The following is a 17,520-nucleotide window of genomic DNA, read 5'->3' as shown; positions in this document are numbered from 1 at the left end:
GGAAAGAATATATTAATGTTGTAATATGATATAAAAGAGAAAATTTATCTAAGTAAGACAGAAAAGGATTAGTCATAAGAAATGGTATGTGAGAGGCTAGAGATTAAAATATTAAATGAATTCATAGAAAAATTTTGGAAAGGAGATTAAGTTAGAGGCTAGCGGAAGAAACACAACAGACTATCGCTCAGGGCCGATTCCTGGATTGAGACATCGTTTGGCTCACCAACCAAAGGACGTTTGGCTAAAAAAAAAAACGCCATCCTAATTGGTTGGTGAAGTAAAAAAAAGTAGGGGGCTGAGAAAAGAAGTTAAAGAGGGTGCCGTTAGGAAAGCAAGTATAAAAGGGTTGGACCCCCCCCCCACAAGGCTTTTTGGTTTTTGTTTTGGTTCTGTTCCTGAGGAGTTCTCTACGAGCTCCGTGGCACAGGTTTCACGCGGTTTTCCTGAGTGGAGATTGGGGTTATATCTCCGTCGTCACAACATGGAAACAAAAGTGAGCGGGATTTCGATTCCGGATTTCCTATGTAAGAAGCGAAGAATGCCATAGAGTCAAAGAAAAGGAAACATATTCTTTGTGTTTCAACTTCAGTGACAACCACGAGAAAGGGAAAGCTGTAAAGATATCGATATCCACGTCGCGAGTTGCACAGCCGTCATATAGATGATTCAGAGTGTGTCCTGAATTACGAAAGTTTAAGACAGTGTAAGCATAGTTCAATTCCAAAGAACGTAGGAGTAGCAGATTATCGGAGAGGTTATACCAAGCTAGTTCAATCAGAAAAAGGTAAAGGCCCATATGGAAAATTCAAGAAAGAAAGGTACTGTAAAATATATCTAATGTTAACTAAAATTTGTCTGCAATAAGTATCATTATTCTAATACGGAACTGTTGAAGTGACCAAGAAAAATTTATACTAGGACTTTAGTATCTGACAGAACATATTAAAAGTAAGCTGGCTAGTGTTAATGTTATATGAATAATTAAGTGTCCTGAGAATTTTGCATGTCTATTGTAATGTATGGGAAAGTTAAAATGTCATAGTTGTGTGTAAGTGCAGTAAAAGGTTTAGTTAATCTACTTAAGTTTGAATAGTTAAATAGTGTGAATTAATCTTATATGTCCATGTCACATGAAGTTATGTGTTGAATTGTTATGGCAGCATGATCGTAATACCCATTATAGGATCATAGCCTAATTACTTGTAATAAGTTAATGTTAGTTTGTAAGTATTTAGTTTAGCATTGAATTGAGTAATAACAAAAATTGAATTGTACCATGTTAAAGTTTTTAATAAACCTTTGTTCAATGATAAGAAAAGTTGTCTGAAATTGCTGTCCAATGCACCACTTGAAAAATACGGACCTAATCACGCGGGAAATTAATGTGTTAAGAAACAAGATAAAGTGTCACGACTGCAACATTGTTTCACTTTCTGACATATTTTAGTTCTTTCTCCTTGTTTTTGTATATAATATCTCAAACTAAATATCCCAAAAGGCACAGTATAAATACAAATATTAGGGGTACTAAGGGGAGAAATAACTTAAGTATTAGTAAAAATTTTTGGTGATATCTCGAACATAGATAATAGTAGAACATAGATAAGAGGAAATTACTAGATAGAATAAAAATCATAAATTGGGACACAACATTAGTAATGAGGTGAACCAGATTGGGGACAATTTTTGTTGATTCAATAAGTGAACTATATGTTATGTATATCATCCCCCCCCCTACCCCAGCATTGAATTAGTGAACTGTAGTTATGTCATTGCTTTTCCCCTCTGGGTGATCTTGTTTTCCTGTCACAAATGTAAAACCAACTGTTAAAGCATGTGGCAGTAGTTAAATATACTGTCCAGGTGTATATATATAAATTTTGGGTATAAATATGAAATATCAACATTGTCCATCTATGGTGGACAATGTTGACATTTCACTTTAGATGGACAGTAGCAATATGAATTATTAATGATAGTATTGAGGTGTTTATTTCACTGTATTAATTTGATAAGTCCACCAATTGATTGACCTTATTAAATTGTTATAACATTAAATAAAATACTATTAAACATTAATAACTTTTTCCATCTCCAAGTATATTTAGCTGCAACCTTGCTACAGTTATATTAACATTCACTTTTAAAATGTAGCAGTTAGTAGCAAAACAGCTTTCAATTGGAAAGACCTTAGTTTGAATATCCTGTCCAGGATATGTAGGCTTTTCAGCTGAAGATTAATTAGCTGGACTCATATGGAGACAGCAGGTTTTCCCTTCATGCCCCCCCCCCCCCTCACCACACACACACGAGGATACAAGAATCTATAGCACATCAGTGTTGTGCGTGAGATGCAGATAAGGATTGAGAAAGAAGATATCTGTTGATATTTTTCTTAAAGAGTTGAAGTCCATTCCACAGGTAGATGGAATAAATGAGGAAGAGGAGAAGCAGGTTTGATGTATTTGCAGTTGTACTGAAAAAGAATATTGGGTAGATGCTGCCTTTTTTTGACAGACCCAACAAGTAAGTGGAGGAATGATGTTTGCCAGTTCATTGGAGCAGTGACCATGAAAATACCTGTAGAAGAGACATAGAGCTGAAATATTGCATCTGTGAGATAGAGATTGAAGTGAGCCTGTGAGGGAAGAGTCATCTATGATCTTAATTGCATCTCCCCTGGACAGCATCAAGAATTTTTAGGTTCACACCCCAAATGTGGGAACTCTTCTAATGATGGGATGGATTTGTGATTTATAAGATAAGTAGCTGGATGGGTGTAAAATAGGTTCTTAAGTGGAAAAGAATGCCTTGTTTTTTAGATGCTGAGGAAGCTATTAATGTGTACCAGGAGAGGCTGGAGGTAAATGTCATTCCATTGAGTGAGAGAGATCTGATCCTGTCTGGTGATATATATCTCATTTTTTTTTTGAGAGAAAAGGCAGGATTGCATTTTGGAACATTGAAGGTGACTGAAGGATGGTATGAAGATTAGTGTTTAGAGTTGGTTGGAAATGATCTTGATGTTAAGGATGTTTGAGAACTAGGCTTGTCAAAGAAGTAAGATGAATGAAGTGTACTGGGATTGGTAGTGATTGAGAGTAGATCATTTATGTATAAAAGAAAGATAGCTAGGTGATAGGAGTTCTGAGGCACCCCTGCATTGTTGGCAAAGCTTGAAGATAGGGAGGCTGTTCCACAGGTAGATGGAATAAATGAGGAAGAGAAGAAGCAGGTTTGATGTGTTTGCAGTTGAAGAAAGGGTGCCATCCACCCTCTCTTCAACTTGATGTGTTCAATGCGTTTCCTTGAAGAAAGGGTGCCATTCACCACGGCATGTAGTGAATGGGCAGAGAAGCTTATCCAGTTACAGAAGGTGGCAGGTAGACCGATGTAAGGCAGTTTGCAAAGTAAAGTAGGCCTCAATATCAAACATGTTCAATGTCAAATTGGAATAGGCATTGGATCTAACACATAAAAAAAGATGAGATTTAAAATCTGTAAATATAATACAATCTAGATTCTGTATTGTACTATGTCTATATAACTTTTTTTATTATTATTATATTTTACTAGGGTTATAACAATAGTCTTAAGAAAATATTTGAGAAAGCTGGTTTTCAAAGACCACGTTTATCGTTCTTTGTTCCCAACGCCACACTTCCTGCCACAACCCGAGAGAGTATAATAGCATTGGCTGATGATCCTTTTTCTGATTTGTCACAATGCAACAAGGTAAGAAATATATATTTCTTATATTATGCAGTGCAACATTTCTTCAAAGCATTTTCATTATTCAGAATCTGGGAATTATTACTTATCTGTGTTATGACAGTTAGGGGTGTTTAAGGGTCAAAGCTGTATAACTGAGAGGAGACCTCCACATAGCCTTTAAAGAAATGCGGAGAACCGCCAGGGCTTCTGACATAATGTCCAATCCTCACCTTCTCGTGGTACACCCTGTTGGGTATCTACTTGGATACTGAATGAACGAGGATGGACTGGCAATTTGGGATTTAGCTGACCAAATTGTATTCTTATTGGTTAAACCAAAATAAAAAATGATGGTACATGACAAAATTTCATGCCGGCTGGGGCGTCGCCCGGTTAAACAAGTTCCCCGTTGTTTTCGCCAGGGAACCAGGGCGAACAGTGAAAAGTCAGCTACTGGAACAAATTTGAAAACAAAACCCAACTCAATATCACCAGAGTTAAAGATTGGTACTATCAATGTAAGAAGCCTGAATGGCAAAGAAATGGAGCTAGCTGAGGAATTAGATAAGTACCAGATCGACATAATAGGGGTGACTGAAACAAAAAAGACCAAAACTGGTGAGATCTTTCTGAGCAATAAATACATAATGTTATATTCAGGCAATGACAATCAAGTAAAAGAAGGAGTAGCCCTAGTATTCAACACAAAATACGAGGCTAATCTTCTTGAATGGCAGTCAGTCTCAAGTAGAGTAATGTGGGCAAATATGAGAATGGGGAACTGGACAATGAAACTTATTTGTGCCTATGGTCCCACAGAAGGTTCTACTAAGGTAGAAGTGGAGAAATTTTTTGAAGCTTTAGAAAAAGCAACTGACACAATGAAAAATGAAAAGCTATTTAGATCCCCTTGTTGGGGATCTAAATAGCAGAGTTGGAAATGATTGTGAGATATACAAAAATATTTTGGGAAAATTTGGAGAAAAGAGCAAAGTTAATAATAATGGCAAATATCTGTTGGATTTCTGCTCAGGACATGGACTGGTTATTACTAACACCATGTTCTAACACAAAAATGTGCATGTGCACAAATTCACATGGAGAGAAGAGGCTAGGAATAAGAAAAGTCTCATTGACTATGTTATTGTTGATAGTGATGTTTTCTCCCTGGTGCAGGACACCAGAGTGTGCAGAGGATTTGAAATTGGAAGTGATCACTATTTAGTCTTGAGCAAGATACAATTGAATTTCATATTGAAAAGAATAACATGTAAGAAAGTTTTAAAGCGAATAAAAGTTGAGCAGCTCTCAGATGTGAACTGTAGACTAAAATACACAAAGATTATTGAAGAAAAAATGAAAGAGTTTGAGAACAAGAACCAAATCTTGGAGATTAAGTGGCAAACTCTGAAGAAAACATTGATTGATTCTGCCAGAGAGGCATGTGGTGAGGTTGTCTGTAAGGATAAAAAAATCAGAACTCCCTGGTGGACACAGGAAGTTAAAGAGGCAGTGAAGGAAAAGAAGAAAGCATATCAAAAGTTCCTGTCAAATAAGTCAGCTTGTGCTCTCAGAGAATATAGAGATAAATGCAAGAATGCTAAACACTGTTTAAAACTAGCTAAACATAAGCCATGGGAAGACTTTGGCAAGAATATAGAAAATAAATATCAAGGTGGCAAAATATTCTGTTGAAGAAGCTTAGGAATGGAGGAAAGAGTGCTGTAAAAGGAGTTAGAGATGATAAAGGTGAAATGAAAATGGGAGAAAATGATATCCTTGAAGTATGGAGTAATTACTTTGAAAAACTGCTAAATGAAACAAGCAGTGATGACAGCACAGTGGTAAAAAACACTGACCAGCCATGCAGTCAGGAATACTTATCCATACTTGAAGTAGAAAAAGCCATCAAAGGCTTGAAATGTGGAAAGGCAGCAGGAGTAGATGATATTCGACCAGAAATGCTGAAGTATGGTGGTATAAGAGTCTTACAGTGGCTGCACTGCATAGTTCAGAAAGCTTGGACAGAGGGACGAATTCCCGATGATTGGAGTAGAGCTCTCATAGTACCCATATATAAAAAGGGAAATCATACTGAATGTGAGAATTATAGAGGTATTTCCCTACTGAGTGTTCCTGGCAAAATCTATGCAAGTATACTTGAGAAACGGTTGAGAAGAATTGTGGAAGAAAAGCTTGGTGAAGAACAAGCTGGATTCAGGCCAAACAGAGGCTGTCATGATCAGATCTTCACTTTACGAGAAATAGTTGAGAAAGCATGGAAATATAACAAAGATCTGTATTTAAGTTTTGTCAATTTGGAAAAGGCATATGACAAGGTGCCAAGAGAGAAGCTATTCAATACGCTGCAGTTATATGGTGTCAATGGGGCATTATATCAAGCAATACTTAGTCTTTATGTGAGTTGTAAGTCAGCAGTTAGAATTGAAGGAAGTACAGGAATATGGTTTAATGTTAAATCTGGTGTGAGACAAGGATGTACATTATCCCCTCTGTTATTCATTATCTATATGGATCACGTTATGAAGGAATGTGGTATTAAACATGATATCGAAATTGGAGATGTTAATGTCAGCTCTTTGCTTTATGCGGATGATGTTATACTTCTAAATAAATCCGCTACAAGTCTGCAAGATTCTCTGACTAAATTGAATAGCTATTGTAATAGATATGGTATGAAGGTCGGCAATAAAAAGACAAAGACAATGAAAATAGGCAGAATCATTGAAAATGTCAACTGTGTTGTGGATGGAGAACCTGTGGAACAAGTAAAACATTTCAGCTACTTAGGCATGATTTTTAGTGAAGATGGTAAGTTAAATATGGAAATAGATAAGAAGTTAGTCGGAACACTAAATTAGCTGTATACAAGACAGTGTTCAAACCAGTTTTAACTTATGGATCTGAGAGCTGGGTCAGAAGTAAAACACTTGACCAAAGACTAGAGACCACAGATATGAGAGTCCTGAGAAAGATTATAGGCGTGAACAGATGGCATCAATGGCAATATCATATTAAAAATTAGGAAAGAACTTGACATTGTCAGAATCCAGGAATGCGTTAGCAGAGCTAATCTCAGGTGTTATGGTCACTTAAACAGAATGGGCGAGGAAAGATTAGCAAAACGAGTGTTCTTTGCCAGGTTGGCAGCAAAACGATCCAGAGGAAGACCAAGATATAGGTGGATTGATACGGTACAAAGTGCCTTAGATGATAGAAATATAAGATCTGATAATGTTGGAGTCTTGACAAGTAACAGACCGACTTGGAGGAAAATTGTAGATAGGAAATTAATAATGATGTAATTTTTTTCATGTAGTACTATCATATCCTGTCTTGACAGAATTGATTCTTGACAAGTAACAGACTGATTTGGAGGAAAATTGCAGATAGGAAATTAATAATGGTGTAATTTTTTTCATGTAGTACTATCATATCCTGTACACCCCTTGAGGATACATGGCAGGAATTTGATGCTGATGATGTGTTATGACAGAAAACTTTCCAGGTTCATTTAGGTATATGCTTTCTTTTTCTTTTTACACTTGTCAGTTCAGTTTTGCAAAAGCATATATGTGCAGAGGAGTCAAGATTTTTGTTTTTTAATAATCCCTTCCATCTTTCTGATTTGATTTTTTACCACCTTCCCATATCATTAAATTCCTAATATGCATTCTCAAGGTGAGTACAGGATACTTTGATGGTACCATGCAATTAAGTTTTCATTATTACCAGTTTCCTATCAACAATTTGTTTTCTAAGGTAGTCTTATTTGACAGTACTGTAATATTGTGAGATATTACATTTCAATCTTCTAAGTCACTTCTTCTTCTTCTCCTTCCCATAATCCACAAAGAACTGTAGAGGAGATATTAGGAAATATTACTTACAGAAATCCTCTATTCAGTCCTTGATTGATACTTTGCTTTCAGCTCTGTAAGTGAAGTACCATGCAATTAAGTTTTCATTATTACTAGTTTCCTATCAACAATTTGTTTTCTAAGTTAGTCTTATTTGAGATATTACATTTCAATCTTCTAAGTCACTTCTTTTTCTTCTCCTTCCCATAATCCACAAAGAACTGTAGAGGAGATATTAGGAAATATTCCTTACAGAAATCCTCTATTCAGTCCTTGATTGACACTTTGCTTTCAGCTCTGCAAGTGAAGTACCTGTCCAGTTTATTCTAGGTCTGCCTCTTTTTCGAGTTCCTGGAATAAGTCCTTCAAGAACTTGCATTGGTAGACCATTTGATCTGCTGATATAACCAAGCCACACAAGTTGCTTTTATCACATCTTAGTTATGATGTTATCGCTCAGACAGTGAAAGAACTGATTCTTTATCTTACATCAGAATTCGTGATGTGATCAATGTATGGTATCTTTAGGAGTCATCTAGAGCACTTCATTTCAAATGCCAGTAACTGCTTTTCATCTTCTTTTAGGAGGGTCCAAGTTTCACTTCCGTATAAAAGTACTGAATTAACTATTGTGCCAATAAGGTGTAACTATTTTTAAGCTTGGTATTTGTCCATAGTGGTTTTAGTTTTTGGAGTGCTGTTATTTTGCAATTTTTGTTCTAATATCCTGTCTTGATCTTCCATCTTTATTAAAGATATTGCCTAAGTATTTAAACTAATCAATTTCTATGGGTGTGTTCTCATTTTTCAATTTCTACCACAGCACTTCCTTCTTAGAGAAGCACTCCAAAATATTTGACACTGTTTTTGATTTTTGGGTACTTATGGTTAAGCCTTAAGCTAATTTTATGGTGATTTCCTGAAGATCTGATTTGTTTTCTACTAGAAGATCAATATCATCAGCAAACTGTAGATGGTTTATTCTTCTTTGTCCTATTATTACTCAATTAATAATAGGACAAAGTTCCACAGTTCTCCAGAGCTTCATTTACATCATATTCAAGGAAGCAGTTAAATAACATTGATGATAATTGCACCATTCCTGTCTCACTCCATGCTCCATTTGAGAGGGAGTGCTATAATTCCCCCTTGATTTCAACCATCAGAAGATGAGTACAGGGATTCAATCAATTGTATTATTTTGCTGTCTGTTTCATAATGTTGCAGACTTTTCTAAAGGTGGTCTGAAAGGTTCTCGGCCTCAACCATAGATGGCAACACTATCGGCATGATTTTTTTTTCTTCTAAGTTGGTACAACTGTCATAAGCATCCATGTGAAATTGCAAGTCATTCTATCAAGTAGTTTGTTTTATACAGCTGTCTGAAGCAAAAGTGTGCCTGTTTCCCTTGAAATGGATAAAATTGAGTATAGTACAGTTATAAAATTCTTTGTAAAAGAAGGTTTAATGCCAAAAGAAATTCATTCAAAGTTCATAAAAGTTTGTGGCTGCTCTTCTCCTTCGTTTTTGACAATTAAGAAATGGGCTGCCAAGTTTAAACATGGCCATACCATGTTTAAACTTGATGATCCACGTGAAGGACATCCAAAAAGTGTAACAACACCAAAAATCATTGATCAAGTGCACGATATGGTATTGGATGACCGGCACATCAAAGTGCCTGAAATTGCTGAGACTATAGGCATTTCAAAAGAGTGTAGGATATATTTTGCATGAAGAATTGCAAATGAAAAAGCTTTGCACAAGATGGGTGCTACGCTTGCTCACAGCAGATTAAAAACGCACTTGCATGAAAATCTCTGAACAGTGCTTGGAGCATTTTAACAAAAATAAAACTGATTTTGTGCATCAATTTTGTACATCAGCGTTTTTCTTCGAATCAAAGGTGATTGCAGCTGTAGAGGAGTATTTTGCAGATCTTACTGAGAACCACTACTGGGAGAGGATAATGATGCTGGAGCATTGCTAGAATAATTGTATTAGTCATAAGAGAGATTATGTTGAAAAATAAAAATAATTTTGAAATTATAAATTCGTTTTTTCATTGTTAGGCCGAGAACTTTTCAGATCACCCTCGTATGTTGTACATATTTTTCTCCAATGATATAAAGTGTAAACATATGGTCAGTTGTACTTCTGTTTTTTCTAAATCCAGTCTGAAAATATATTACTTTCTTGGCAATTATTGCACTTTTTGCTGTTTCTTTTCTTTTTTTTTTTTGGAATGCTAATAAGGATAACTGTGTGCCAGTTATCTGGCAAGTTCTGTGTTCCACACCAGCTAGCAAATTTTGTGGAGTGGGTTCTCCCCCTCTTTAAGCAGTTGTGATGGAATATCATCAATTTCAGTTGTTCTTAAGATGGCGCTTTCTACTTCTTCTCACATAAATAAACACTAAAAAATATAAAAATAACCATACTATTGTATGGTTATTTTTATGAAGAATATCCTCAATTTCTTTGTGTTCTTGGAATAGCCATTTATTTTTTGCAAACTTTACCTTCTTTTTAATCTGTCTGTTCAGATAATTATTTTGTTCCCAATGTGCTGAATTGGTTATACCCTTCTCTTGCTGATCACAAAGCTATTGTTGTGCCTTGGTTTATTAATATTGTGTTTTCTTCCTGAAATATTTTCAGCAACTAATTTAACCAGATCTTAGTCTTTCTCTGTTTTTTTTTGCATGCTGGCTGACTTTTTCCTGCCCATTCTGTGTAAATGACCATACCTTAGATAAACTCTGTTCACACATTCTTAAATGCCAGTTATACAAAGTTTCATCCTAACATCTTCATTTTCATATGATTCTACCGTTCACATTATCTGTTCATTCTTATAATTTTTCTCAGATCTCTCATATTGTAGTCTTTGACCTTTAATTAGGTGTTTTATTTCTTCTGACTCACTTTTCAGATCCATAAGTTGAAATTGGTGAAGACTAACTTGTATAATACTAATTTAGTGTTTTAGCTGATTTTCTTCTAATTCCATATGAATTTATTCAACTGGCTTCCTACCACAACAGCTTTGCTTACTTATTCTGTTATCTATTTCCAAATTTAATTTTCATCTTTACTAAAAATTGTGCCTAAATAGTTAAAATATTTTACTTGTTCTATAGGTTAATCATTGAGACTCCAGTTCCACATTCCTGCCTATATTCATAGTTTGTCTTTTTTATTACTGATTTTATGCCAAATTTGAATACTTATACTGGATTTGTTTAGGAGTAATAATATCATCTACATAAAACAGAGAGCTGGATTGAATATCCCCAATTTTGATATCAGTTAATGCCACTTTCTTTCAAAATATGATCCATGTAGATGATGAATAAGTGGAGATGGATCTTTGTCATACCTGATTTATATCTATCTCTTCCTGTACCTGCTTTAATTCTAACTACTAACTTACAGTTTAAGTATATCTCTATATTGGAAGTGACCATCACTTAGTCAGATAAAAATGAATATTGCATCGAAAAGAACAATATGTAAAAAACTTTTTAAAATAATTAAAACTGAGCAGCTTTTACAGGTAAAGTGTAGACTCAACTGCACAAAGATTATTGAAGATAGAATGAAGCAGTTTGAAAACAAAAACCAAACCTTGTAATCTCAGTGGTAAACCCCTTAAGAAAACATTGATTGATTCAGCTAAGTAGGTATGTAGTAAAGTTGTCTGCAAGGATAGAAAAATAAAAATGCCATGGTGGATACAAGAAGTTAATGAAGCAGTCCAGGAAAAAAAGAAATCATACTGAAAGTTCTAGAAAATAAGTTGGCGGATATCCTATAAGAATACAGAGAAAAATATAAGGGAGCCAAGCTATGTGAAAAAGTAGCTAAACAGAACTCATGGAAAGACTATTGTAAGAATATAGAAGATAAATACAAGGGAGGTGGCAAAGTGTTCTGGAGGTTATTGAAAAAGTTTAGAAATGGAGGAAAGAGTACTGTAAAAGGAATCAAAGATGATAAAGGTGACATAAAAACTGAAGATAAGGATATTTTAGATATCTGGGATAATTACTTTGAAAGATTGTTAAAACAAGCAATGATAGAATATTTTCAAGAAGAATGCAAATATGAGCACATATCAATATTTGAGGTATAAAAAGCCATCAAATGTGGAAAGGCAGCTGGAGTATATTATATCCGACCACAAATGCTTAAATAAAGAGATATAAAAGTTTTGCAGTGGTAGCACTACTTAATTCAGAGGGCCTAGTCAGAACATTGAATTCCAGATGATTGGAGTAGAGCTCTCATTGTTCATATCTGTAAGAAAGGGAATAAAGCTGAATGTGGGAATTATAGAGGAATTTCTTTACTAAGTGTTCCAGGAAAGATTTATGCAAGCATACTTGAAGAGAGGTTGAGAAAAATTGTGAAAGAGAAAAAGAACAAGTTGGGTTTAGGCCAAATACAGGCTGTCAAGATCAGATTTTCACTTTAAGACAAATAATTCAGAAATTGTGAGAATATGACAAGGAACTGTACTTAAATTTTGTATAACAAGGTACCCAGAAAAAAGCTTTTCAAAACACTACAATTATGTGGGGTAAATTGGAACATTATGCAGAGCATGCATAGTCTATATTTAAGATGTAAGTCAGTAGTTAGAATTGAAGGAAATACAGAGAAGATGGTTTGATGTAAAATCAGGTGTAAGACAAGAATGCACATTATCTCTACTCTTGTTCATCATCTATATGGATCGAGTTATGAAAGAAATTGGCATTAAACCAGATATTAGAATCAGAGATATCAAACTTAGTTCTTTGCTTTATGCAGATGATGTTTTACTCCTAAACATATCCAGTGCAAATCTCCAGGATTCTCTAACTAAATTGCATAACAAATTTGGCGTGAACATGAGCAATAAAAAGACCAAAACTATGAAACTAGACAAGAGCACAGAAAACTTCAGCTGCATTCTGAGTGGATAGCCTATAGAACAAGTAAAATATTTCAGCTATGAGGATGGCAAATCAAATTTGGAAATAGAGAACAGAATTAGCAAAGCTGGTATGGTAAGCTACCAGTTGAATAAATTTATATGGAGTATGACAAAAATTAGCCAAAAGACTAAACTAGTAGTATACAAGACAGTGTTCAAACCAGTTTTAAGTTACGGATATGAGAGTTGAATTAGAAATAAAGTACTTGATCAAAGTTTAGAGACCACAGATATGAGAGCTGTGAGAAAGATTACGGGGAATGAACAGATGACATCAGTGACAGAATAATATTAAAAATGAAGACATTAGGAAAGAACTTGACATTGCATTCAAGAGTAAGACTAATCAAGGTACGGTAACTTAAACAGAATACAAGAGGAAAGGTTAGCAAAACAGGTGTTTGATGCCAAGATTGCAGAGAAAAGACTCAGAGGAAGACCAAGGTCTAGGTGGATTGATTCAGTCAGAAGTGCCTTAGATGACTGAAATGTTAGATATGACAATATTGAAGTACTGACAAGTAATTCGTGTAGTGCTGTTATAGTAGTCCGAACACCCTTGAGAGTACATATCAGGAAATTGATGATGATATATATTTATTGTTTTGTAGAATGTCATTCTTATCCCATTTAATTGTAGAGATCGAACTTTTTTGTAGACTTCTTTTGTATACCTTTTTTCAGATCACAAAACTTGTTTATTCCCATTTCTCAACTTTTTGTCTTAAAATGAAACTCTAGACAACCTCTATTTAACCTAAACTCAGCTTGTTGTTACCAGTTCTCTCTTCCAAAATTTTATTTCTAATGAGTGCTCTAGGTAAAATTTGTGTGCATATTTTTTTCTGAATTATGCACAGTGTACCTACTACATAATTCAGCTGCCTTTCCACATTTCGGGTTTCTAATGCCTTTCCCCCCCATCTCATGTATTTATACGTATCCCCTGATTGCATTCCCATGAATATTTTCTTCCACTGTTCTGTCACCACTTATCAGTTTAATAATCTTTCATGTAATAACCATTCATTAATTATTCTGAATTATGCAATTCTTGAGGATCCACAGTACTTACTAAAATACTATAGGTTGCATGGATCCAACATAAAAAAAAAAAAATAATTAATCCAGATATTTAGAATATCTGCATCTTGTTTTTTTCTACTTTGAGAATTTTAAATTCCTTTTGCTGCTCTTTCTTTCATTTCTAAGCTCTTTCAATAACCTCTAGAACATTATGCCACTTTTGTGATGTTTATCTTCTATATTCTTACCACTCTTTCGATGATTTTTGTTTTGAAACTTTTACACATAGCTTAGTTTTCTTACGTGTTTCTTTAAATGTGTCTGCTGACTTTGCTTGTGTAATATTTTATTTTTTTACTTTTTATTAATTATTTAATGAATAGAATAATTGGATGCCTACTGTGGCATTAATATTTTTTGTATTTAATTTATATCATAGTTGCTTGAGCTAGTTCAAACAGTCTATAGACTTCAATTTCTAATTCACACATAAAACTCGCAATTAATCTTAATCCTTTAGTCCTTAACTTAGTTTTACCCCCCCCCCCCCAAGGCCGTAGGTATGCTCTTACACGTGCTTGAATTGTAAACTTAGGAAAAGTCTCTGGTTAGAGCCAAGTCCTTAATCTCCCTTGCTGTATTTCACTTGTATTGATCCCTAAAAATTAATTTTTTTTCCAACTGCGCCATTAGGGATCACGTAAAAGAATTGTTGTTCCTTCCCTTCTATACAAGAGAAATATTCAGCTAAGCACAAAGATAACTCTTAATTTAACTCTATCTCAAGCAACTTCTATTAATTAATCAGTCAGTCATGGCTTACTACTCTTAGGTCACACAGGTTCGGTATTTTTATGAGAAGTGCATTGGCTAAACAAGATCAGGCAAGCTATTAACAAAAACAACATGTTTATTCTTACTAAAACAAATTATATACAACATTCAAACAACACACAATCACGTGTCTGGTTCTAACTAAGACAACAAGAGTACGCTGGAGACAATACTTGTCACGTGTCTAACTCTCAAAAAATTCAATTAAGCATTTCGCCTAATCTTTAAGACAAAGAAATCATAATTACACATTAACTTTTCAGACACTTAGATGAAACTTAACACACACTTTAACTTCTTTCATGTTGTAAACAATAAAAGGCAAAACTTAAACCACATTCACTCTTAACATTACATAACATAGGCAAATCTGTAAATCTCTGTATTCTACTATTCACACTCAAACTAAAATACCACTTTCCAATTCTTTCTAACACCTTCTATGCCACTAGATAACAGAATCAACATTTGTTGTTTGAACTTCACAATCTAGGATATTACATCCTCAGGGCTTATGGACACGTTCCGCTTCTTCCCAGCTAACTTTCGATTGGGCACTAGGACACGGCTGTGATAATTCAGCACACAAGTAGATCATGGTGGGATATCTTGAAAAGGCTGTCTCTGCTACCAGCGAACTTCCCATCTTCGTCAGAACTACTGCTTGCAGGAACGTGACTCTCCCCATCCTCGGAAAGGCTTGGTACAGGCAAACTTCGAAACGAGAGCCTCCTAGCCACTCAATCTCTGTCCTTTATCATTCTCCCAACCTTGGGGCTTCTTCTCTAAAGTCCCCTGGATTTACTGGAGGGTTTTCTCCGTCACCCACGCTATCGCTGGATTTTGGCAGGAAAACTCTTAATTCAGTGGCCTTCGCGACTGTTGCTAGCCTTGGGTCTCCTAGCCTAATCCTGTCTGAGCTTAAATTTAGTTACAAATCTAGTGGTTCTTATTCAAATATTTTAACATTTAGTTACAACATTTATCTCAGTACAGTGAGTTATACATTCTTTTACTTACAAGTATAATTTGTAATTTAATTACCCATGTAAAATCGACATAGAAAAAAATATTTATTTATTTTTTCTATACGAGATTTTACACTTGCTAGGAACTTTCAGTATTATTTCTTCTTTGTCATGGTTGCCCTCTTGAATTTGCTATGCAGTTTAGATTTTTCTTGCAAATAACTTCACTGCATGCCTCCTTGGCTTAAGCAGTTAATAATAGTTTACTTCAGATTTTGTTATTGAGCCTCTTAGGACTTGACTTTCATTTTTCCTTGAATAATCTTGTATATTTAAGTCTACAAGTTTGCCTTAATATTCATTTTTGTCTTGCTTGCAGTAAATGCTGATTACTTTCTATTTCAAATTCCCTGTATACTTTTGTATCCTGAACTGGAATGGAGATATTACTTTCAGCAATCACATGGTCAGCGAAATTTTTTTTATTTTATTTCTCATATCTTCTCTTCATATGGATTTGTGTACATCTTTGCATTGGAAAATGGTATGATGACTAGTTTATGTCCTGAATAGAATCCAGCAGGTACTTAACTATTATTATTAACTTTGTTCTTTTTCTCCCAATTTTCCTCAAATATTTCACATATAACTTTGCTCCCTACATTTTTTTTTTCTTTTCTATAATCTGCAAGGGTGCATGGTCTAATAAGTTAGAAATACACAATTTCTTCTTTTCATGGGCTGCTTCTTTAACTTTGTTTGCACACAGTGTTACTATATGCTTACTTGCTCAATCAGTTTACCAAAGATTTTACTACTCTCTTTAAGCAAACACTGTGTGTAATTATTATTATAATTAGTTTTGTTTATTTTCTAGGCTTATAAAGACTTGAAGCAAGAAATTGATGACTTAAGAAAAGAATTAGAATCTCTAAAATTGTTGTTAGATCTGAACATAGGGAAAGATAAAAGTTAAAAGTGAAATGATAAAATTAGTTGGTGAAATATGACCAGTTAGCCTACATATTCTTAGTGTAGAAGAGAAAGATCCACATGGTTATACAGTCTCTTGAGAATGTTTAATAAGTGCATATATACTGTCTTACAATGCAGATGTTTAATAGTGAAAAAGAAGTTGGTTTGATACTGTTTTTTGTAATTACACAAACTGAGCAAATTATTGTTTATAGATGAATGTGTAAAGACTTATAGTTCAAAATTTGATTTTTATTACTAATATAAAGGAATGAAATTGAATAGTTAAATTCTAACTTTTTAAGACTCTCATACTAAGCCTCTGTGAGGTTTTAAGACTATAGTTTTATTATTTTGATTATATTTTTGAAGTCATGCATGTGTTGTAAATATTCTCATTTCATGATATTAAATGAATCAGATAACTGATCTCAATAGTTTATATCCATTCATAATGCAATATTTGTCCCAGATACTCTGGAAACTTCATGAAATATTTTTATTTAAAATTGCCATATATACTATTTAAATGAATCAGAATGGTAATTGTTAATGATACAAATTTGCATTTATCATATTCTGATATGCTCTTTAATTTAGTATATTATGTCATCTAGATACATCGTAATGTTTTATTCTCTTAAAAATATTGAAATATAACTAGAGAAAAAGAGAACTGAACACTGACATTGTAATTTGTTATGCACCTGCCACCAGGTGGAACTAAGTTATAACCAAAATGTTTACTTCATTTCATTGATTTTTTGGCATATTCTTATTCTGAGCAGGAAATTTCTATTTTTCATGCATACTATAGAATTCATGTGTATGTAAACTAATATAATAGTATATTGTTTTATAGTGTGTTCCACTTTCTTTTTAAGAACTAGCTATTTCAAAGAGAAATAGTTAGTTAATACCACAGATTCGTACCCGGAATATTGTTATTATGATACATTAAGAGACTGAGTGAGAGACAAAGGAAATTCAAAAATAATATATTTATTTACAAATATTATTAATGTTGATTTTTCTATATTATCTTAAATAGTCTGTGTAAAATGTTTATGTTTCGCAAGCACTATATACAATTTTTCATTTCAAATAAATTATCTCCTAAAGGCCCACACGTTTA

General features: G+C 34.1%; 1 protein-coding gene across 2 annotated transcripts in view; it reads left to right on the top strand.

Annotated features, from left to right (window-relative positions):
* The window catches only part of LOC150095025 (N-acetylglucosamine-1-phosphotransferase subunit gamma-like), a 149,636-nt gene extending 132,392 nt beyond the window's left edge, over positions 1-17,244 (top strand). For both annotated transcript variants that reach the window (XM_090411382.1, XM_090411381.1), the window contains exons 8-9: positions 3,580-3,738; positions 16,288-17,244. In XM_090411382.1, the coding sequence (XP_090267508.1) occupies positions 3,580-3,738; positions 16,288-16,386 (258 nt within the window). In that variant the 3' untranslated portion in view covers positions 16,387-17,244. The remainder of the gene's footprint in view (positions 1-3,579; positions 3,739-16,287) is intronic.
* The last annotated feature ends 276 nt before the right edge of the window (positions 17,245-17,520 follow it).

The sequence above is a fragment of the Typopeltis vanoorti genome, chromosome 21 (genome assembly GCF_054136105.1).
Source record: "Typopeltis vanoorti isolate ZY-2024b chromosome 21, IOZ_Tvanoo_1.0, whole genome shotgun sequence".
NCBI lineage: Eukaryota > Metazoa > Arthropoda > Arachnida > Uropygi > Thelyphonidae > Typopeltis > Typopeltis vanoorti.
Note: the sequence above shows the minus strand (reverse complement) of the source record. Positions and strands in the feature narration are given on the sequence as shown.